The sequence below is a fragment of the Pleurodeles waltl genome, chromosome 6, assembly GCF_031143425.1.
Source record: "Pleurodeles waltl isolate 20211129_DDA chromosome 6, aPleWal1.hap1.20221129, whole genome shotgun sequence".
Taxonomy (NCBI): Eukaryota; Metazoa; Chordata; class Amphibia; order Caudata; family Salamandridae; genus Pleurodeles; species Pleurodeles waltl.
Genome location: NC_090445.1, coordinates 739,965,510 through 739,989,052, shown reverse-complemented (window position 1 = coordinate 739,989,052; position 23,543 = coordinate 739,965,510). Strand labels below are relative to the sequence as shown.

The 23,543-nt window shown below is 47.1% G+C and overlaps 1 protein-coding gene across 1 annotated transcript in view; it reads left to right on the top strand.

The window, feature by feature from the left end:
• LOC138300223 (pancreatic triacylglycerol lipase-like) overlaps positions 1-23,543 on the top strand; it is a 212,048-nt gene that overhangs the window by 146,926 nt on the left and 41,579 nt on the right. Inside the window, exon 9 of the mRNA XM_069239267.1 lies at positions 12,218-12,336. Coding sequence (XP_069095368.1) covers positions 12,218-12,336 — 119 coding nt within the window. The remainder of the gene's footprint in view (positions 1-12,217; positions 12,337-23,543) is intronic.

The window sequence follows — 23,543 nt, the reverse complement described above, 5'->3', positions numbered from 1 at the left end:
GTAAAGTCCTTGTAGTGGTGAAGCTTAAGTGTGCATCTGGTGCAGTCCTCCAGAGTGCAGTGTCCAGGTGCAAGTCAGGGGTCCAGCAGGGCAGTCCTTCTTCTCCTGTAGTTCTTCCTTGTTGGAATCTGATAGGGATCTGAGGTGTGGATGCAGGTCTGCCTGTTTTATCCCTGCTCCTGGGTGGAAAACAGGGGGGTCCTGGTCCTCCAATCAGGTGCAGGGTCCTTCCCCCTGTGATGACCACTTCCTGGGAAGTATGGCAAAAATCAATCCGAGGGAGCAACATTCCTCAAAAATCCATCATGGATGAAAGTGACTTTTGGGGGTTACATTTGGCTGAGCCCACCCACTGGTGTGGCTAAAAATCCTAAACACACCCCTCTCCTGCCCTCTCCTAATCTAATCAAGGGGGCACCTAATTGTCTGGGTTTGCAGGATGTGGGGGTGTTGCTGGGGTGCTTCAAATGTCCTTCTCTGCCTTTGAAGACCAGTTTGGCAGCCCTCCCCCTTCCTGCCTCACCATCTGCTGAGGGGAGATCTCCTCCCACAGGCACATCTCTTTGTGTGAAGCCAGGCCACTTCACACCTCATCCATGCAGCCTGGCCAGGCTGCCAGAGGCTAGCCAATCAGAGCACAGCAGCAAAAACACTGCAGGGCTGAAGTTGGCAACTTTTCAGGTAAAGTTGAAAACTCTTTACCTGAACAAGTTATATTAAATCCCAGAACTGGAAGTTGTGGGATTTATTATAACAATTAGTTCAATACCAAACTCTTTGTATCTGTTACTTAAGGGGACTTGTAAAATTTAAATAAAGTCTCCCTGTGAGAAGGTAGCCTCTTTCTAGCCTTGTTACCCCCACTTTTGGCCTGTTTGTGAGTGTATGTCAGGGTGTTTGTCACTGTTTTCACTGTCTCACTGGGATCCTGATAGCCAGGCCTCAGTGCTCATAGTGAAAACACTATGTTTTCAGTATGTTTGTTATGTGTCACTGGGATCCTGCTAGTCAGGACCCCAGTGCTCATAAGGTTGTGGCCTATATGTATGTGCCACTGGGACCCTGTCACACAGGACCCCAGTGCTCATAGGTGTGCATGTATGTGTTCCCTGTGTGGTGCCTAACTGTCTCACTGAGGCTCTGCTAACCAGAACCTCAGTGGTTATGCTCTCTCATTACTTTCAAATTGTCACTAACAGGCTAGTGACCATTTTTACCAATTTACATTGGCTTACTGGAACACCCTTATAATTCCCTAGTATATGGTACTGAGGTACCCAGGGTATTGGGGTTCCAGGAGATCCCTATGGGCTGCAGCATTTCTTTTGCCACCCATAGGGAGCTCTGACAATTCTTACACAGGCCTGCCACTGCAGCCTGAGTGAAATAACGTCCACGTTATTTCACAGCCATTTTACACTGCACTTAAGTAACTTATAAGTCACCTATATGTCTAACCTTTACCTGGTAAAGGTTAGGTGCAAAGTTACTTAGTGTGTGGGCACCCTGGCACTAGCCAAGGTGCCCCCACATTGTTCAGAGCCAATTCACTGAACTTTGTGAGTGCGGGGACACCATTACACGCGTGCACTACATATAGGTCACTACCTATATGTAGCTTCACAATGGTAACTCCGAATATGGCCATGTAACATGTCTATGATCATGGAATTGCCCCCTCTATGCCATCCTAGCATAGTTGGCACAATCCCATGATCCCAGTGGTCTGTAGCACAGACCCTGGTACTGCCAAACTGCCCTTCCTGGGGTTTCACTGCAGCTGCTGCTGCTGCCAACCCCTCAGACAGGCATCTGCCCTCCTGGGGTCCAGCCAGGCCTGGCCCAGGATGGCAGAACAAAGAACTTCCTCTGAGAGAGGGTGTGACACCCTCTCCCTTTGGAAAATGGTGTGAAGGCAGGGGAGGAGTAGCCTCCCCCAGCCTCTGGAAATGCTTTGTTGGGCACAGAGGTGCCCAATTCTGCATAAGCCAGTCTACACCGGTTCAGGGACCCCTTAGCCCCTGCTCTGGCGCGAAACTGGACAAAGGAAAGGGGAGTGACCACTCCCCTGACCTGCACCTCCCCTGGGAGGTGTCCAGAGCTCCTCCAGTGTGCTCCAGACCTCTGCCATCTTGGAAACAGAGGTGCTGCTGGCACACTGGACTGCTCTGAGTGGCCAGTGCCACCAGGTGACGTCAGAGACTCCTGCTGATAGGCTCCTTCAGGTGTTAGTAGCCTATCCTCTCTCCTAAGTAGCCAAACCCTCTTTTCTGGCTATTTAGGGTCTCTGTCTCTGGGGAAACTTCAGATAACGAATGCATGAGCTCAGCCGAGTTCCTCTGCATCTCTCTCTTCACCTTCTGATAAGGAATCGACCGCTGACCGCGCTGGAAGCCTGCAAACCTGCAACATAGTAGCAAAGACGACTACTGCAACTCTGTAACGCTGATCCTGCCGCCTTCTCGACTGTTTTCCTGCTTGTGCATGCTGTGGGGGTAGTCTGCCTCCTCTCTGCACCAGAAGCTCCGAAGAAATCTCCCGTGGGTCGACGGAATCTTCCCCCTGCAACCGCAGGCACCAAAAAGCTGCATTACCAGTCCCTTGGGTCTCCTCTCAGCACGACGAGCGAGGTCCCTCGAATCCAGCGACACCGTCCAAGTGACCCCCACAGTCCAGTGACTCTTCAGCCCAAGTTTGGTGGAGGTAAGTCCTTGCCTCACCTCGCTGGGCTGCATTGCTGGGAACCGCGACTTTGCAAGCTACTCCGGCCCCTGTGCACTTCCGGCGGAAATCCTTCGTGCACAGCCAAGCCTGGGTCCACGGCACTCTAACCTGCATTGCACGACTTTCTAAGTTGGTCTCCGGCGACGTGGGACTCCTTTGTGCAACTTCGGCGAGCACCGTTTCACGCATCCTCGTAGTGCCTGTTTCTGGCACTTCTCCGGGTGCTACCTGCTTCAGTGAGGGCTCTTTGTCTTGCTCGACGTCTCCTCTCTCTGCAGGTCCAATTTGCGACCTCCTGGTCCCTCCTGGGCCCCAGCAGCGTCCAAAAACGCCAAACGCACGATTTGCGTGTAGCAAGGCTTGTTGGCGTCCATCCGGCGGGAAAACACTTCTGCACAACTCTCCAAGGCGTGGGGGATCCATCCTCCAAAGGGGAAGTCTCTAGCCCTTGTCGTTCCTGCAGTATTCACAGTTCTTCAGCCTAGTAAGAGCTTCTTTGCACCAACCGCTGGCATTTCTTGGGCATCTGCCCATCTCCGAGCTGCTTGTGACTTTTGGACTTGGTCCCCTTGTTCCACAGGTACCCTCAGTCAGGAATCCATCGTTGTTGCATTGCTGATTTGTGTTTTCCTTGCATTTTCCCTCTAACACGACTATTTTGTCCTTAGGGGAACTTTGGTGCACTTTGCACTCACTTTTCAGGGTCTTGGGGAGGGTTATTTTTCTAACTCTCACTATTTTCTAATAGTCCCAGCGACCCTCTACAAGGTCACATAGGTTTGGGGTCCATTCGTGGTTCGCATTCCACTTCTGGAGTATATGGTTTGTGTTGCTCCTATCCCTATGTTTCCCCATTGCATCCTATTGTAACTATACATTGTTTGCACTGTTTTCTAAGACTATACTGCATATTTTTGCTATTGTGTATATATATCTTGTGTATATTTCCTATCCTCTCACTGAGGGTACACTCTAAGATACTTTGGCATATTGTCATAAAAATAAAGTACCTTTATTTTTAGTATAACTGTGTATTGTGTTTTCTTATGATATTGTGCATATGACACTAAGTGGTACTGTAGTAGCTTCACACGTCTCCTAGTTCAGCCTAAGCTGCTCTGCTAAGCTACCATTATCTATCAGCCTAAGCTGCTAGACACCCTATACACTAATAAGGGATAACTGGGCCTGGTGCAAGGTGCAAGTACCCCTTGGTACTCACTACAAGCCAGTCCAGCCTCCTACATTGGTTGTGCAGTGGTGGGATAAGTGCTTGAGACTACTTACCACTCTTGTCATTGTACTTTTCATAAGAGAAAAATATACAAAACAAGGTCAGTGTATATACACATAGCCAAAAAGTTTTTTCCTCTTTTCACTCTTTTCTAAGTGCTGAAAAGTACTTCTAAACTTTCAAAAAGTTCTTAAAAGTTTAAAAAGTTTTTTCTGTCTTTCCAAAAAGTTCTGAAAACTTTTTTCTCTTTTTCTATCACTTTAACTCTCTCTAAAAAATGTCTGGCACAGGAAAAAATGTTGAACTGTCCAAACTTGCATATGATCACCTTAGCTGGAAAGGAGCAAGGAGTCTCTGCATAGAGAGAGGTTTGAGTGTAGGGAAGAATCCTTCCTTAGAACTGTTAATTAATATGCTTAGAGTACAGGATAAGGCCATAAGTGCCCAATCTGTAGAAAAAGTAGCTAATGGTTCTCAATCTGAACCAGGGACTCCCCCAGGAAAAGGTTCAGGAAAGAAACTTCTCAGCCTGCCCATTACTAGACAGTCTAGCATAGTTGGTACAGAGGTTGAATCACACCATACTGATGGTGTGCTCTCACATTATGCTGGTAGCCAAGCTGTTAGGGTGCCCTCTGTAAGGGACAGGTCTCCTTCTGTTCATTCCCATCATACCTCTGTATCTAGAAATGTCCCTCCCACCCACCCTGATGACAGATTGTTAGAAAGGGAGCTCAATAGATTGAGAGTGGAACAAACCAGACTGAAGCTCAAGAAGCAACAGCTGGATTTGGATAGACAGTCTTTAGAAATAGAGAGGGAAAGACAGAAGTTGGGTTTAGATACCCATGGTGGCAGCAGCAGTATTCCCCATAGTCATCCTGCAAAAGAGCATGATTCCAGGAATCTGCACAAGATAGTTCCCCCTTATAAGGAGGGGGATGACATTAACAAGTGGTTTGCTGCACTTGAGAGGGCCTGTGCTGTACAGGATGTCCCTCAAAAGCAGTGGGCTGCTATCCTATGGCTATCATTTAGTGGAAAAGGTAGGGATAGGCTCCTTACAGTGAAAGAAAATGATGCCAATAATTTCCAAGTTCTTAAGAATGCACTCCTGGATGGTTATGGCTTAACCACTGAACAGTACAGGATAAAGTTCAGAGAGACCAAAAAGGAGTCTTCACAAGACTGGGTTGATTTCATTGACCATTCAGTGAAGGCCTTGGAGGGGTGGTTACATGGCAGTAAAGTTACTGATTATGAAAGCCTGTATAACACAATCCTGAGAGAGCATATACTTAATAATTGTGTGTCTGATTTGTTGCACCAGTACCTGGTAGACTCTGATCTGACCTCTCCCCAAGAATTGGGAAAGAAGGCAGACAAATGGGTCAGAACAAGGGTGAACAGAAAAGTTCATACAGGGGGTGACAAAGATGGCAATAAGAAGAAAGATGGTGAAAAATCTCAAGATAAGCATGGGGATAAGGGTAAAACCAAAGATCCCACTTCAAATCTTAAACACTCTTCAGAGGGTGGGGATAAAACAAATTCTTCCTCTTCTTCCCAACCTGCACACATTAAAAAGCCTTGGTGCTTTGTGTGTAAAAATAGAGGCCATAGGCCAGGGGATAAGTCCTGTCCAGGTAAACCCCCTGAGCCTACCACCACTAATACATCAAGCTCTAGTGCCCCTAGCAGTAGTGGTACTAGTGGTGGGACTGCTGGCAACAGTCAAGCAAAGGGTGTAGTTGGGTTCACTTATGGGTCCATAGTGGAAACTGATGTCATCAGTCCCAAGACAGTTTCTGTCACACCTAGTGGCATTGGCCTTGCCACACTGGCTGCTTGTCCCCTTACAATGGATAAGTACAGGCAGACAGTTTCAATAAATGGTGTTGAGGCCTTGGCCTACAGGGACACAGGTGCCAGTTTCACTTTGGTGACTGAAAACCTAGTGCCTCCTGAACAACACATCATTGGACAACAGTATAAGATTATTGATGTCCATAACTCCACTAAGTTTCTTCCCTTAGCTATAATTCAGTTTAGTTGGGGTGGAGTTACTGGCCCTAAGCAGGTGGTGGTATCACCTAGCTTACCTGTAGACTGTCTCTTAGGTAATGACCTAGAGGCCTCAGGTTGGGCTGATGTAGAGTTTTATGCCCATGCAGCCATGCTGGGCATCCCTGAGGAATTGTTCCCTCTCATTTCAAGTGAAATGAAAAAGCAAAGGAGAGAAGGCCTGAAAACTCAGGATCCCTCTCCATCAACAGGTAAAAAGGGTATCACAGTATCCCCTAACCACCCTACTATTCAGGATACCATTCCTGTGGTGGGAGAAACCTCTCCTGGGGTGGCACCTGTTCCAAGGGAATCATCAGCTGGCAAAGCTGGACTCCCTGAGGTGGAAGTACCTCTCTGTGGGATAACTAACATTGGTGAGAAAAACAGCACAATTTTAGTTAACATGGAGCATCCCTCCAACCCTACCAGAGAAACTTTAGTGCAGAAACCCTGTACTGCTTCACAACACTTAGGACAGCATCCCTGCCCTAGTGTGGAGCTCATAGGACAGCATCCCTGCCCTGCTCCAACTCAAGAGAAACAGCATCCCTGTTCTCTCTTCCAGCCAAATGGACAAAGTTTTTGCCCAGCTATGGCTTTTCTGAGACTGCATCCCTGTCTGGCATTTCCATCACTACAAATAGGTTCAGTGGACAATTCCCACTGCTCTAAACTAAAACTTACTGATAGAAACTCTGAAAATACATCTTCACATTGTTGCTTAGCTAAAAAACTTCAAACAGGGTGGTTTACATCCCCACAGGGAAGTAACCATATAGTGGATGATAAAGGGAGTAACCAGTCTATTGCAGAGCTACTCTCTACTTATCACCACTTAGACAATAAAGTCTCAACTGGCCAAGGTTAGCCTTATTGTCCTTCGTTTGGGGGGGGTTGTGTGAGAAGGTAGCCTCTTTCTAGCCTTGTTACCCCCACTTTTGGCCTGTTTGTGAGTGTATGTCAGGGTGTTTGTCACTGTTTTCACTGTCTCACTGGGATCCTGATAGCCAGGCCTCAGTGCTCATAGTGAAAACACTATGTTTTCAGTATGTTTGTTATGTGTCACTGGGATCCTGCTAGTCAGGACCCCAGTGCTCTTAAGGTTGTGGCCTATATGTATGTGCGACTGGGACCCTGTCACACAGGACCCCAGTGCTCATAGGTGTGCATGTATGTGTTCCCTGTGTGGTGCCTAACTGTCTCACTGAGGCTCTGCTAACCAGAACCTCAGTGGTTATGCTCTCTCATTACTTTCAAATTGTCACTAACAGGCTAGTGACCATTTTTACCAATTTACATTGGCTTACTGGAACACCCTTATAATTCCCTAGTATATGGTACTGAGGTACCCAGGGTATTGGGGTTCCAGGAGATCCCTATGGGCTGCAGCATTTCTTTTGCCACCCATAGGGAGCTCTGACAATTCTTACACAGGCCTGCCACTGCAGCCTGAGTGAAATAACGTCCACGTTATTTCACAGCCATTTTACACTGCACTTAAGTAACTTATAAGTCACCTATATGTCTAACCTTTACCTGGTAAAGGTTAGGTGCAAAGTTACTTAGTGTGTGGGCACCCTGGCACTAGCCAAGGTGCCCCCACATTGTTCAGAGCCAATTCACTGAACTTTGTGAGTGCGGGGACACCATTACACGCGTGCACTACATATAGGTCATTACCTATATGTAGCTTCACAATGGTAACTCCGAATATGGCCATGTAACATGTCTATGATCATGGAATTGCCCCCTCTATGCCATCCTAGCATAGTTGGCACAATCCCATGATCCCAGTGGTCTGTAGCACAGACCCTGGTACTGCCAAACTGCCCTTCCTGGGGTTTCACTGCAGCTGCTGCTGCTGCCAACCCCTCAGACAGGCATCTGCCCTCCTGGGGTCCAGCCAGGCCTGGCCCAGGATGGCAGAACAAAGAACTTCCTCTGAGAGAGGGTGTGACACCCTCTCCCTTTGGAAAATGGTGTGAAGGCAGGGGAGGAGTAGCCTCCCCCAGCCTCTGGAAATGCTTTGTTGGGCACAGAGGTGCCCAATTCTGCATAAGCCAGTCTACACTGGTTCAGGGACCCCTTAGCCCCTGCTCTGGCGCGAAACTGGACAAAGGAAAGGGGAGTGACCACTCCCCTGACCTGCACCTCCCCTGGGAGGTGTCCAGAGCTCCTCCAGTGTGCTACAGACCTCTGCCATCTTGGAAACAGAGGTGCTGCTGGCACACTGGACTGCTCTGAGTGGCCAGTGCCACCAGGTGACGTCAGAGACTCCTGCTGATAGGCTCCTTCAGGTGTTAGTAGCCTATCCTCTCTCCTAGGTAGCCAAACCCTCTTTTCTGGCTATTTAGGGTCTCTGTCTCTGGGGAAACTTCAGATAACGAATGCATGAGCTCAGCCGAGTTCCTCTGCATCTCTCTCTTCACCTTCTGATAAGGAATCGACCGCTGACCGCGCTGGAAGCCTGCAAACCTGCAACATAGTAGCAAAGACGACTACTGCAACTCTGTAACGCTGATCCTGCCGCCTTCTCGACTGTTTTCCTGCTTGTGCATGCTGTGGGGGTAGTCTGCCTCCTCTCTGCACCAGAAGCTCCGAAGAAATCTCCCGTGGGTCGACGGAATCTTCCCCCTGCAACCGCAGGCACCAAAAAGCTGCATTACCGGTCCCTTGGGTCTCCTCTCAGCACGACGAGCGAGGTCCCTCGAATCCAGCGACACCGTCCAAGTGACCCCCACAGTCCAGTGACTCTTCAGCCCAAGTTTGGTGGAGGTAAGTCCTTGCCTCACCTCGCTGGGCTGCATTGCTGGGAACCGCGACTTTGCAAGCTACTCCGGCCCCTGTGCACTTCCGGCGGAAATCCTTCGTGCACAGCCAAGCCTGGGTCCACGGCACTCTAACCTGCATTGCACGACTTTCTAAGTTGGTCTCCGGCGACGTGGACTCCTTTGTGCAACTTCGGCGAGCACCGTTTCACGCATCCTCGTAGTGCCTGTTTCTGGCACTTGTCCGGGTGCTACCTGCTTTAGTGAGGGCTCTTTGTCTTGCTCGACGTCCCCTCTCTCTGCAGGTCCAATTTGCGACCTCCTGGTCCCTCCTGGGCCCCAGCAGCGTCCAAAAACGCCAAACGCACGATTTGCATGTAGCAAGGCTTGTTGGCGTCCATCCGGCGGGAAACACTTCTGCACGACTCTCCAAGGCGTGGGGGATCCATCCTCCAAAGGGGAAGTCTCTAGCCCTTGTCGTTCCTGCAGTATTCACAGTTCTTCAGCCTAGTAAGAGCTTCTTTGCACCAACCGCTGCCATTTCTTGGGCATCTGCCCATCTCCGAGCTGCTTGTGACTTTTGGACTTGGTCCCCTTGTTCCACAGGTACCCTCAGTCAGGAATCCATCGTTGTTGCATTGCTGATTTGTGTTTTCCTTGCATTTTCCCTCTAACACGACTATTTTGTCCTTAGGGGAACTTTGGTGCACTTTGCACTCACTTTTCAGGGTCTTGGGGAGGGTTATTTTTCTAACTCTCACTATTTTCTAATAGTCCCAGCGACCCTCTACAAGGTCACATAGGTTTGGGGTCCATTCGTGGTTCGCATTCCACTTCTGGAGTATATGGTTTGTGTTGCTCCTATCCCTATGTTTCCCCATTGCATCCTATTGTAACTATACATTGTTTGCACTGTTTTCTAAGACTATACTGCATATTTTTGCTATTGTGTATATATATCTTGTGTATATTTCCTATCCTCTCACTGAGGGTACACTCTAAGATACTTTGGCATATTGTCATAAAAATAAAGTACCTTTATTTTTAGTATAACTGTGTATTGTGTTTTCTTATGATATTGTGCATATGACACTAAGTGGTACTGTAGTAGCTTCACACGTCTCCTAGTTCAGCCTAAGCTGCTCTGCTAAGCTACCATTATCTATCAGCCTAAGCTGCTAGACACCCTATACACTAATAAGGGATAACTGGGCCTGGTGCAAGGTGCAAGTACCCCTTGGTACTCACTACAAGCCAGTCCAGCCTCCTACACTCCCCATTCTAGCCTATGGAGGCCATTCACTACAATGAGGGAAAAACAAATTTGGCTGTTTTCCCTCACCAGGGCTTATAAAACTATGTTTATAAGGTCCCTGCTTATAGTTACATAGCACCCAGCCCTAGGGGCACATAGGGCTCACCTTAGGGGTGACTTATATGTAAAAATAAGGTAGTTTAAGACTTTGGAAATACTTTAAATTCCAAATTCGAATTTGCATATAACTTTAATTTAAAAGCAGCCATCAAGGCAGGCCTGCCTTTAAAATGACACTGGGCACTTCAGCAGTGCACATATGGGTGCACTACCTATGCTGGGGTCCCTAAACCTACATGCCCTCCATATACTAGGGACTTATAGGTAGGTTGACTTAGCCAATTATAATTAGCCTAATTTGCATACTGATTTTACACAGAGCACAGGCCCTGGGACTGGTTAGCATACCCCGGGCACCATAAGAGTCAGGAAAAAACCAGCAAAAAGTGGAAAATGGGGGCAAAAAGTAAGGGAGCCTCTGCAATCAGCCCTGTTCTCTCACAGTACTTTAGATGTGAAAACAAGTAATTTTTGGTACTACTGCATTAAGACAAGCAGTACCTACATTACAAAATGCTGTTCTTTAGTTTTGGTATTATGAAAAAACAATCCAAGCAGGCTTTTTTTTAACAAAGCAAAAATGTGGCTTAGCCTCACACAATGTAGTGCAATCCGATTTCGTAATGTACTGTGGACCTTCCAACCATAGGCAAAAACATGTTTTTTCAACGACGAAGGGTCTTTTACTGCCCCTACATCCACAGACTGTTGGTAATTAATCCTATGAATTATAGACTGCTAGAATAGATGGTCCCAATTTGGGAAGGAGGTCAATGTTTACTAAAATAATATTCACCCAGTTAATTTTGCAGGCAGAATATATCACAATAAACCACATTTCAGCCCTGTAAAAAAATGTCTCCAGTTGCTGTTCTGGGCTACACTCCCAATTGCACTTTCACAGCCATTAATGCTAATCTACTTGCCTAGGCCAGTTTTAATCGGAAACCCCGTGTGGGGCGGGGCGTTGGTCAATCTGTGTTTTATGAACTCTACTCTGGAATGGACCGTGAAGTTCTAATTTGTATAAAAGGAGTGATAGTGCCCAAACATTTTCTTAGGAGACTGCGACCCACTTCAATCACTGAAGCGACCCACTCCCACCAATTCATAGGAACCTTTACATCTATTTGGAATGAAACAGTAAAGCACGATATATTTGCATTTTATAATCCAGCGTTACTAAACAGAATCCTCAGTGCCTCACTGATGAGGGATATTTACTCTCCTTTTGTAGGTCTGCCCTTTGGGGTCATAGTCCCTTTCCATTGCCAGCACCCACCATCCCATGCTCAATTAAGAACATTTAAGTAATTCTGGACAATTCCCATGATCAGAAATGCAAAATGAATAATAGAGGCCGGGTTTAAGGCTCGGCCAAGTTGTTGATCTAATCTTGTAACCATTTCACATACTTGTATATCATTTCTCCCCAACCTGACACCATGCAACCAATACATTCCCATGTAAACACGCATTTTAATAACATCACTGTAGTTTGTAATTCTGCCTAAGGCGGTGCAGGGTTGCCACATGAAGGTATTTCAATAGAGTGTTTATCTTTAAACTTTGTTGGTCAGGACTGCGGCTGGCAGAACTAATATTAAGTGTTCTTGACAGGTGGTGCCCCCGGCAATCATTGGCTCAGATTAAACACGGGGTTGAGAGCATACTTATCAAGGTAGTCTAGCAACATTGAAAAATACGCGCGAACAACACTCTTCAACAAATCCTTCCCACTTATTGATTAGAACATAAGGCTACTCCTTGGAAGGACACAACCCCAGAGACCTTCTGCACAGTCTGAACTCGGGGAAACTTTGGGTGCAAGATGTAAGTAAGGACCAGCTTTCACAACTTCGATCAAGGTGCCAGGCAAGAAGGTGGCACGGAACCATCACAAACTGCTATTTCTGGCTGTTAAGTAATGCAACACCGTTGCACGCCTTTACGACCCGGCGCTTTATAAAACAACGACCTAAAAAAAGAAAAATAAACCTAAAAGGTAAAAGATGACTGATTACTCTCACCCTTTGTCACTTCTTTCAGGGACACGTGACTTTGTGGCGTGCAACCACTTGCGAAGCTACAAATACTATTCAGACGGTATCGTAAGCAAAGAAGGGTTTGTTGGCTTTCCCAGCCCCACTCATGATTCGTTTGAATCGGTAAGTATCCCTCATAACCCAGGGAATCGGGTGAGCAATCATCCAGAATTTTAGTTGTTTGCTCTCACATCAGTGCCTCACTGATGATCACTCTTGGAAATTAATAGGAAAGAATTATGCATTCACATTTTCAGATTTTAAAAAGTGCTTAGGTTGCGCAACTGTTTGCTTTTAGAATTAGGCCAAAGCTCTTAACAAGTGGCCTACAGACACATTTAAAAGTCACACCCGCTTCAGAAATCATTGTGTGTGTGTGGGAGGGTGTGGGGGTGTGCGTGTGCGTGTGTGTGTATATCAATTGCTCAGTGGCAGTCGTCACCGTGGAGTGACAGTTAGGACCTAACACCATAGGAAGCACTTATTAGGGTGTGATGATAACCTTGTCATTTTTTGATGAATCTTCACAAAACTATCCAAAAAAAGGTAATTCCTGGAAGTTTTAGGATGACCCATCAAGCCTGGGCTGAGAAAAAAGGGAAGGTCTCAAAATGAAATATCCCACACAATTTTCCACAGGAAAATTGAACAGTGATACAACGAAAACAGCTGAAAGAAATTACACCAATTTTGACAGAAAGCTACATCTTAGTCCGGAAAGCTTGCTTTCTGTGATTTGGTATTAATCCGTTCAGTAGTGTTTGAGAAATTATAGTTAAAAAACTTTGTAAATCTGGACAGTTGGGTTTGCTGGACTCTTGCAAGAGTCCCACAATCATGCAACTTAGAAAAAAAGAGCAATCTGATTGGTCGAGGAGGTTTTTTCTCGTGTCTGCCACATCGCTGCTGCGAGAGTGATGGATCCAGTGGGAACTTTCTCCCTGCTTGGCTGACCGTAACATGAAAAGATATTTTGAGCTCGGCCATTACAGGACTCTGGGATTTGGTCCCTTGTCATGAAAATATTTTTTAGAAAATGATATAAGAGGTCAGAGCTGGGATACCATCTCCCTGCAACCCTCTTGTGTTGGGGTGGGGGATTCCAGAAGGCCCCTTGGGGGCTAATGATTTTTTTAAATGTTTGTTTTTGCTGCAATCCCACAGATCTGCAGGATCGTGGCAAAAAAACACAAAACAAAATGGCAGCCACATCTTTTTTAAATGTCCTGCCAGGGCCTGGGGTTGGCTCTTTGGTTTGTTTCGGGGAGGTGATGTTGTCCCCCCTCCCTGAGCCTTCCTTAGGCCCAGGGACCCCGCCCACCAGGTCGCTTCATCTTATATTGGGAAGGGAGTGTGCACCCCACCTCCCTGCACCTTATTAGGCCCCAGGGCTGATTCTTTTTATTTAGAAGAGGGGGTGTGCATCCCCCCTCCACGAGCCTTATAGAGACCTGAGATACCACATTCCTTGGATCAATAGAATAATTAAGGGGAGAGGGCATGCAGCAACCCCGCTCCCCAAGCCTGCAAGAGGAACTAGGGACCCCACCTCCCAGATCCAGTGTATTTGGGGGATTGGGGCATGCATGGGGCCCCCATCCCCAAAGATCAGCTCTGGGGACCCCATACCCAGAGCTCGATCGCAGTGTCCTGGGGGCCCAATTCTATGGGACACGGCAGTACCCTGCCTGAGAGAGAGAGGGTAAATATTAGAAATCTATTCCCTGCCTGTATTCTCCCAGGCAGGGAACTCAGCTTTGCTCCTGCCCAGGTGGAAGCAGTAATAAGTGCTGCTCCCACCTGGGCAGGAGCGAAATAATGGAGCCAGCTCCTGCCAGCACACAGTATGGTGCTGGCTAGGGAGCCAGTAGGGGCTGCGGGGGTACAGGAGGCTCCCCCCATTGGCCCAATGGGGAGATGTGGTAGGTTTCCTGGAGGGCAATGGGGCACCCACCAACAATGCAAGTGATGGTCTCCCACTAAGGGAGCCAGAAGGGTGTGCGGGGGCCCTAGAGCTTCCCCATGGCCCTCAATAAAAATGCAGTTGTTGGTGAGCCAGTTAGTCACCTACCTAACAATAAATTGCTGGCTCCCCCCAGCACCCACTGTGGGTGCTAGCTGGGGAGTTTGAAGGGACCAATGGGGGGGGAGGGGTTGGGGCTACCCCTGTAGCCCTCAAAATTGGAAAAAAATAGTGGTGTCCTGGGTGGACAAAATTAAAAAATAATAATAATAAATGAGTGATAGGAGCCATACATTTATTATTCACTGCTCCGCCAAGGTGCACCCCATAATGACCTTGGGCATTTATAAAATATATTGTCTTGCTGGTGGTCCTCCTACTAGGGTAAGGGGCATCACAAAACCTTTTTTAATGTTGTGGGGAGGACTGCAGGGAATGCAGCAGCTCCCAGCAATATTAAAAAACATCATTAAGTCTCCTGGGTCATTACATCTGCGTGGTAAATGGAGTCCTTGGGCCTCAGGGAGGCTTGAGGGTGGGTCTGCCTGCGCCTTAGCCTATTAAAAATACATTATACCACCACCCCCTCCCCCCACCCCAGGCCCCAGCTCACTCCTGTTTTATTTATTTAGCATGCTGGAGTCCACGCATTTAAAAAAAAAAATGCTGTGGACCCTACTAGAATGTATTTAAGCATTTTAAGCAAAATATGTTTTTTGCCCTAGGAGGATTTCCCCTTAGACTCCCCACCATGCCTGAGGGGGGCAGGGTATCACTATCCTGCCCCTTATACCCTTTTTATTTCTTTTATGGAAGACATGGACTGAGTCCTGGAGTCCTAGGATGGCTGCCACCACATCTTTATTGATGTGGCGGCAGCCAATCAGACCAAATAATTTGATATGTTGGATCTGTGGATTCTCCACAGTGTGAGATGTACAATACATTTTAAACTTTAATTTCTCCAAAACTATTGATCGAATTAACTCCAAATCACTAAAGGCACACTTTCTAGACCAAGATCCAACTTTCTGCCAAATTTGCTGTAATTCCATTCAGTCGTTTTAGCTGTTGGGGAGTCTAATTTTTCCTATGGAAAATAGAATGGAAAAAACACGTTTTGGAAGCCCCCATTTGTCTTAGCACCAGCTTAATAGATCACCCTGAAACTTTCTAGAAAGAAGCGGAGAGGGGTGACACTATTTTTATGGAAAGTTTCCTGAAGGTTTATCAAACAGTACAGAAGTTATAAGCAAACCAAAAATAGCTTTTTCTCTGCAAATGTGGTCCTAACTATAACTATAACTACCCAGTGGTGACCACCACTGGGTACTCTGGCTGTGATAGTGCCAGAGTAATTATATTTATGTCAGACTTTCCATAGCAAAGGTATTTGTTTTCTTAACACATTTGGCGCAGCAGACAAATCTGCACAAAAATAAAAGTTCATCCACTTTGGATCCTTCATAAAAAGATTCAAGCTATTCCGTCAAGTGAGGGCCACATAAAACTTGGGGTTCCAAAACAATAATTTTCCACTGTAATGACCCATAGAAAAGTTTATTCTTCAACACAGAAAAAAGACATCTGAACGCAATTACACCAATTATGACATAAAGTTAGAACCTTACTCAGAAAGTGTGCTTTTCATTATTTGGTGTAAATCTGTTCAGTAGTTTTCGAGAAATTAGCATTTACAAAGCTGCTTTAGGTGGGCATGAAAGGTTTCACTACCATAAAAAGATAGTGTTAGTTGGACTGCTCGTGTCCATATATGCTTTGACTTATCAGTTTAAAGGAGAATGGACAATCCGTATTGACTGGCCACAACATGAACAATGTTTTGTGGCAAACATAACAGGACACAGGACATGGTTCATGCATCCTGAAAATTAGTCATGAAAAATATAAGGGAGGAGTGTGAGGACACCCTGACCCCTAGGGACATGTGGGTGAGTGTTTGGACAGAATATGATTTCCAAAATATTGTGTGGACAAAATATCCTAAGAATATTGAGGACAAAAATATTTTGAAGGTAAGTTTTTATGGGTCAGCAACGTTTTACCATACTTAACTATATATATATATATATATATATATATATATATATATATATATATATATATATATATATATATATATGTATCCTACTGGCAATAACTGTGAGCAAGTAGTTATAGTTAGGACCTACTTATCATAGGAAAATAATTTCGTGTTTTGCCTATAACTTTGGTGCCGTTTGACGAATCTTCACAAAATTTTCAAAACTAGTGTGCCACTCACAGAAGCTGCTGTCTTGCAAGTTTTGGTGGTTTGGTGGGTGGTTCGTCAAGCATAAGCCAAGAAAAAGGACATGACTACAGCCACAACTGCTAAACAGAATTGCACCAAATTTGGCAGACAGCTAGATCTTGTTCCAGAAAGATCTCTTTTCGTTATTCGGTGCACATCTATCAGTAGTTTTTGAGTCATTAAAGAAAATACATTTATGTATATCTAGGGACGCAAATCCACTGCAGATCCACCACCAAGGATCAGCGGATCCCTCCGTGAAAGAAAGCCCTTGATTGGCTGGCCACAACCTGAGAGAAAAGTTGAGGCTGCAATTTTGTTTATTGGTTCGGTCTGGGGGTGGGGCGAATAGACTGAAAAAGTAGCATAACTGTTCAGGATAAAGGTATCCGGACTCCATGGCACTGATGGAGGGGTCTATGAGGAATCCTCTGGGGTAATAAATTGGCCAAAATCATTTTTGTGGGTCATGTGAGGATCTGCAGATCCACATCGGTGCTCGTGTGGCCTTCTGTTGAAATCTGTGGTGGATCCGTGGATCCAAAATGCAATAAAAAAAATAAACCCACTTACAAACTCACTCAATAAATCCCCGCCACCCACGGCCAAAGGCTGTGCACAGTGTGGGGTTGGCTGCATGCACGGGAATGCCCGCAGGGCCTGGCCCTGTGCCCAGGCCCTGTGGCCAGCCCCCACCGCACTGTGCCAAAGCATGACATCAAGCATGGAGGAAGAGAAGCAAAATAAGAGGTGAGGCTATGGGTGAGGAGTAAGGCAGGAAAATTCCCAAGGAGGAGAGTGTGTTTAGAGAACATAAGAGGAGTGTGAATGTACGAAAGAATGAGGTAAAAATGGAGGATAATGGTGTGTGGCATATGCCAGAGTGCCAAAAATGAGGTGAGAAAAGCTATTGCCATAAACACTCAAGGTGTGCAATACTGCCAGCTTTGAAATGACAGCATAGTGGTGAAGGGATGTTAAAGTTTAGAAGAACCGTTGTAAGAAATTGGATTATTTTTATTTTCTTTTTTATCCTCATTTCTTCATCAGCCATATAGCTACTGGCTATACTGTAACTGCTAACTGGATCTGCCCCACCAGGGTCGACATATGCAATACTGAATGGATGTTGCCACCCTCAGTGGATCAATGGTATAATCATAGGATAATGAGTCACAGATTTGTCTGAAGGAGTTTTAGCTGTTCTTGGATCAACTGTCACATCCAGCTGACAGACCTGATTCACTACTTCAATCAACCGTATGTCACTTGGGGCTTCTGGAAATATCCAGTTTTTACAGATCTCTCTACGTGCTAATAATATCAAGTAAAATGTCAACTGTTCCTCAAATCTGATGACTTTCCCTCTAAGCATTGGATCAATACCAAAAAGTATTTAGGGATCAGACAGCTGAACCTGATCATTAAGGGTCTGACTTAAAAAATCAGCAACATACTTCCAAAATAACAAGCTTTAGACAGGAATAGAAAAGAAGTATATCATCTGCCCCCTCTAAAGCACACTTTGGACATACACGGAGTTGCTTTGTAATTTTAGATAGTTGTTTTGGTGACCAATACAACCTATGTAATGTAAGAAATGGGTGCATTTAAATGAAGCTGGTTTCCTCATTTAATACAGAAATTTAAAAGATTCTAACCAAAGATCAGGCAACAGTGGGCATGGAACAGAGTCCCCACAAACTGAACACAACTGCCCTGTGTTAACTCTCTGAGCCACTATAATCTCAAAATACCAAATAAGACTTTCTTCAGAAATGCTGAATTAGTGAGTATCTTATGCTTTATTACCTCACTGTCCAGGCCTTCCCATACTTGGGCTAACCACCAAGAAGTCATTTGCATATATTTGAATCATGAAAGCCTCCATTTGTTCTGTATAAAAATACCTTCCAGGAGAATAATTGAGACCGTGTCCCAAGATTCCCCCAGCTACAAAACCCAGCCTCTCTAACAGGACTAATAAGCCTGTCTTTCATACAATCAGGAGTGCCAGGAGAATCCCAGATATGGGAGATTCTAGAAGAATAAGGAACCCCAAAAAATCTCCTTACAGCACACAAAACAAGTAGAGCAAATGTGTGAGTCTTCAACCTAACTCTTTTGAAAACCTTTGGGCTACTAAATTTCAATTGGAAATAATCCTGCCCCAACTCCTCTAGCATAGCAGAGAAAAGATGGCCACCGCGTTTTACCTTACACCTAAGCTTTTTCCAAGAAAATCTGGGTATTCTATACCCCCAAACAAAGGAACTCACTCCCCATAACAATCTAACAATTAGTTTAGATGGAAACATTAACAGAATACTGTTGACACTTAAAGTCAGCTTAGGTAGAACCATCATTTTGATCAAACCCACTCTGCCATATAAGTTTAGAGATTGGTTCTGCCCCTTCCTTAACAAGAGATTGAGTTCCTTAACTACTTTGATTAAACTAATGGGGACTATGTCCTTCAACTTCCCAGTTATTGTGACCCCTAAGTATCTCATTTGTTCACTATTCTTTTTGGTAAGAAATTGGATTGGTATTTGGAGTGGGTGACTCACCACCTGAAGAAGTAATCACAACTCCTACCAGGGTGAACATTCAAAGTCAATAAATCAACCTGAGCTCAAATCCCCAGTAGTAATGGCACAAAGCAAATAACCTTACCTCTGTGCAGTGTTTAAGTATGCAGTACCAAAACAGTAACAAAGTCAAAATAATAAAAATGGTGAAACAAATTAGAAAACAAGAGTACAATTAAATAAACAAAGTGACACCACTATTAAATAAACATCCAAAAAGGGGATGTAGAGAAATGAATTTGTAAAGTTTTAAGTAGAAATGGTGTCAAAAAGCACAAAGCTCCAATGAAAGTCAATGGTCACAGTTGACCTGGACCCAGGCATAATTTAAAGCTGACCACAATTGAGTGCAGGTCAGATACACCAACCATGTTTGGCCTGGTCAAAGATTTTACCTTCTGACTTAGGGGGTCATTCCAACCTCGGCGGTAAAAGGCACTTTCCGCCGTTCAGAAGACCGCCATAACACCGCCGCGGTACACCGCCACGGTCATTCTGACCCACAACAGGCAAACCGCCAAAATACAGACATCCACAAAAGTCCGCCACACTAAAGGCCAGCGAGAAACTGGCGATGACCAAACCTCCTGCGTCACGCCAACAGAAAAACGCCCATGCCATTACGACCCACGAATCCACGCGGCTGTCTTTCAACTGCGGTATTCCATTGGCGGTACACACCGCCACGCTCAAAATACACACACACTTACAAAACACAGCCACATTGGACAAATCGAAATACACACACCTGATCCACATACACACACCACTCCCACACACCCAATACAACATAAAATACACACCCACATCACCCACAAACCCCCACTCCTCGAGATTCGTGAACACGCACTGAGAAAAGAGAACCGAGCACCCAGACGCGCAATTCACTGTCACCCTGCAATATTACCACGCACTTCAAACAACACACCAATACACAGCACCACACTTAGCACCACACAATCCACCCCACACATCACCCACACCACCCCATGGCACCGCAAAGACACCCCAGGTTTACTAACGATGAACTCAGGGTCATGGTGGAGGAAATTGTACGGGTAGAGCCACAGCTCTTCGGGACACAGGTGCAGCACACCACCATTGCCAGGAAGATGGAGCTATGGAGCAGAATAGTCGACAGGGTCAACGCTGTGGGACAGCACCCAAGAAATAGGGACGACATCAGGAAGCGGTGGAACGACCTACGGGGGGAGGTACGTTCCATGGTATCCAGGCACAACATCGCGGTGCAGAAGACTGGCGGCGTCCCCCCACCTCCTCCCCCAGAATTTACAACATGGGAGGAGCAGGTCTTGGCGATCCTGCATCCTGACGGCCTCGCAGGAGTAGGCGGAGGAATGGACTCTGGTAAGTCTAATCTTAACTACTTCATCCCCCCCACCCCACCAGCATGCCAACTCATACCCCCACCCTCACCCCCATCACACCTACTCCTTGCAAATGCCTCACCATCACAACCCACCCATCCCAACACCAAGCCATGCATGCGACCACAAAGCAGGGACACCCATCACCTAAGCATGCCCACTGCACCCCCCCCCCCAAAACCACTGTCACAAAAGCCCCCACAAGGGAATGGCAGCACTGGGGTACACGGCCACCCACCCATTGCACGATATGGCACACACAGAAGCAATAACCATACCTTTATACCCCTGCAGGACCCGAACGCCACGTCACCGCGCAGGAGGGTCCACAAATGTCCACTCCACCCCCAGAAGAGGCCCACAGTGATGACAGCAGCTCTGTCTCCCTGGATCTAGATGACCAGCCCGGCCCATCGGGGACCTCTGGACAGTCGGTTCCCCTCAGACAGCCACAACCCACAGCAGACCTTCCCCCCACTGGGAACACCAGCACAGCACCCACCCAGCGGGCCCATACCTCTGTCCCCAGGACACGTCAATCAGCGGTGTGTCCACCACTACAGGGAACCCAGGTTAACCGACCACCCCAACAACAACAGGGACCTGGGGGCAGTGGTAGTGGGCACACGGTCCAGGGGACAGAGGCCCAGGGAAACAGGGGAACTGGGAGGGCTGCTGTGCGACTGGGGGGGAACAGGCCCAGGGAACCCACTCTCCACGAGGCCCTCTCCTCCATCATGGGAGCATACCACCACTCCCAGGAGACGATGTCCACGGTCCTGGCCAGGTTTCAGGAGATCCAGCTTCTGCAGGAGCAACAGTATATGGGGTTCAGGGAGGAACTAAGAAACATCAGTTCCGCCATGGGAACCATCGTAGTGGCCCTGAATCAGGTAGTCACCACATTGCGGGACACTCTGGCACCACAAAGGGCCCTTGTCACTAGCATGGACCAAGAACTGCCTACCACCTCCGCCGGCGCTAGTGGACAGGAGGCCCCGACACAAGACCAACAGGCCACCAGAACCACACCTCCTGCAGAAGGAGAACCACCCCGCAAGCGGGCCCTGAGATCCAGGAAGAAGACAGAGTAAGATGCCAAGACCCCCGCCACGAAAGGGTACCTCCCTGATTGTCATCCCACTGTCCCACATTGACACCCTGTCCAACCTTAAACTGCCCCTGCTCCACTTTCCACAGGCATTTGGACATTGCACCTGTGATACTGATAGTCTGGACTCTGCCATGGACAATCCTCCACCATCACCACTCACCGATTTGCAACCACCCACCAATTTAGAGCACTGTAATAAACACACTTATTGCACAAAACAATCAGGAGTCTGGCTGTTATTTGGAACAAATGTATTAGATATGACCGTGCCAAAATGCTTATTTTCATTGTGATGCCAACATACCAATGTCACACAGCTGTAGTCCATGGGGAAACAAAGCAGATGTCACGCAGTGGGGCCCACAGCACTGAAATCTGGAGGGAAAGTCACAACTCAGTTACCATACACTGGGGGAAAAGGACAGACAGTAGAGAGGTAGTAGGGGTTAAGTAAATGTTATATGCCGGGGGGATTCTTACCTGTGAGTCATTGGAAATACTGCTGTATTACTGTGTTCCTGTTGTCTATGTCGTCCTCTTCGCCTTCCTCCTCTTCACTCTCCACAGGCTCCACAGCTGCTACAACACCACCATCTGGACCATCCTCCTGCAGAAAAGGCACCTGGCGTCGCAAAGCCAGGTTGTGAAGCATACAGCAGGTCACGATGATCTGGCACACCTTCTTTGGTGAGTACATTAGGGATCCACCTGTCATATGGAGGCACCTAAACCTGGCCTTTAGGAGGCAGAAGGTCCGCTCTATCGCCCTCCTAGTACGCCCATGGGCCTCATTGTACCCAGGGGATTCCTCACTGGAGACAGTAGCCATCACAGGTTGGGGTAACCAGAGTCACCAATTAGCCACACACGGTGCCTCTGGAGTTGATCCACCACGTAAGGGATGCTGCTATTCCGCATGATGTACGCATCATGCACTGAGCCAGGGAACTTGGCATTAACATGGGAGATGTACTGGTCAGCCAAACAGACCATCTGGACATTCATGGAATGATAACTCTTCCGGTTCCTGTACACCTGTTCACTCCTGCTGGGGGGGACCAAAGCAACATGGGTCCCATCAATGGCACCAATGATGTTGGGAATATGTCCAAGGGCATAGAAATCACCTTTCACTGTAGCCAAATCCCCCACCTCAGGGAAGACGATGTAGCTCCGCATGTGTTTGAGCAGGGCAGACAACACTCTGGACAACACCTTGCAAAACATGGGCTGGGACATCCCTGATGCAATGGCCACAGTTGTTTGAAATGACCCACTTGCTAAGAAATGAAGTACTGACAGAACCTGCACTAGAGGGGGGATCCCTGTGGGTTGGCGGATAGGTGACATCAGGTCTGGCTCCAGCTGGGCACACAGTTCCTGTATAGTGGCTCGGTCAAGCCTGTATGTCAGTATGACATGTCTTTCCTCCATTGTCGACAGGTCCACCAGCGGTCTGTACACGGGAAGATTCCTCCATCTCCTTGCATGTCCCAGTGGACGGTGCCTATGAAGGACAACAGCGAGCACAGAGTCAATCAAACCACAGGTACGTTCCCACAGCTTGCACATAACACGAATCCCTATGCATTGTATGGCTTGTATGAGTGTTGATGCAAGGCCTAGGTATGTGTGTCGCAGTACAAATTCAGCCATGTGGGCCTTTGAAATGGCGGCTGCCTAACCTGTGAAGTGCGACAATGGGATGTGAGGTCAATGCGCTGGCGTGGGACACCGTGGCGGTAGGCGGTCAAAGACCATGGCGCAAAGCAGCATTGGTTAACATTGAACCCTATGGGTTTCAGGAGCCAATGACGATGTGCACCGGCGGTCGCGGTACGCACCGCCGCAGGCGTAACCGCCATATTCTATCAGCTTAATCACTCAATACCTGATCTTCCACAGGAGAGGACCTACACTGCAAGTGCTGCTGTGACCTCGGTCTGGAAGAGACAATGGCTCATGCGACTGGGGAAAGGGC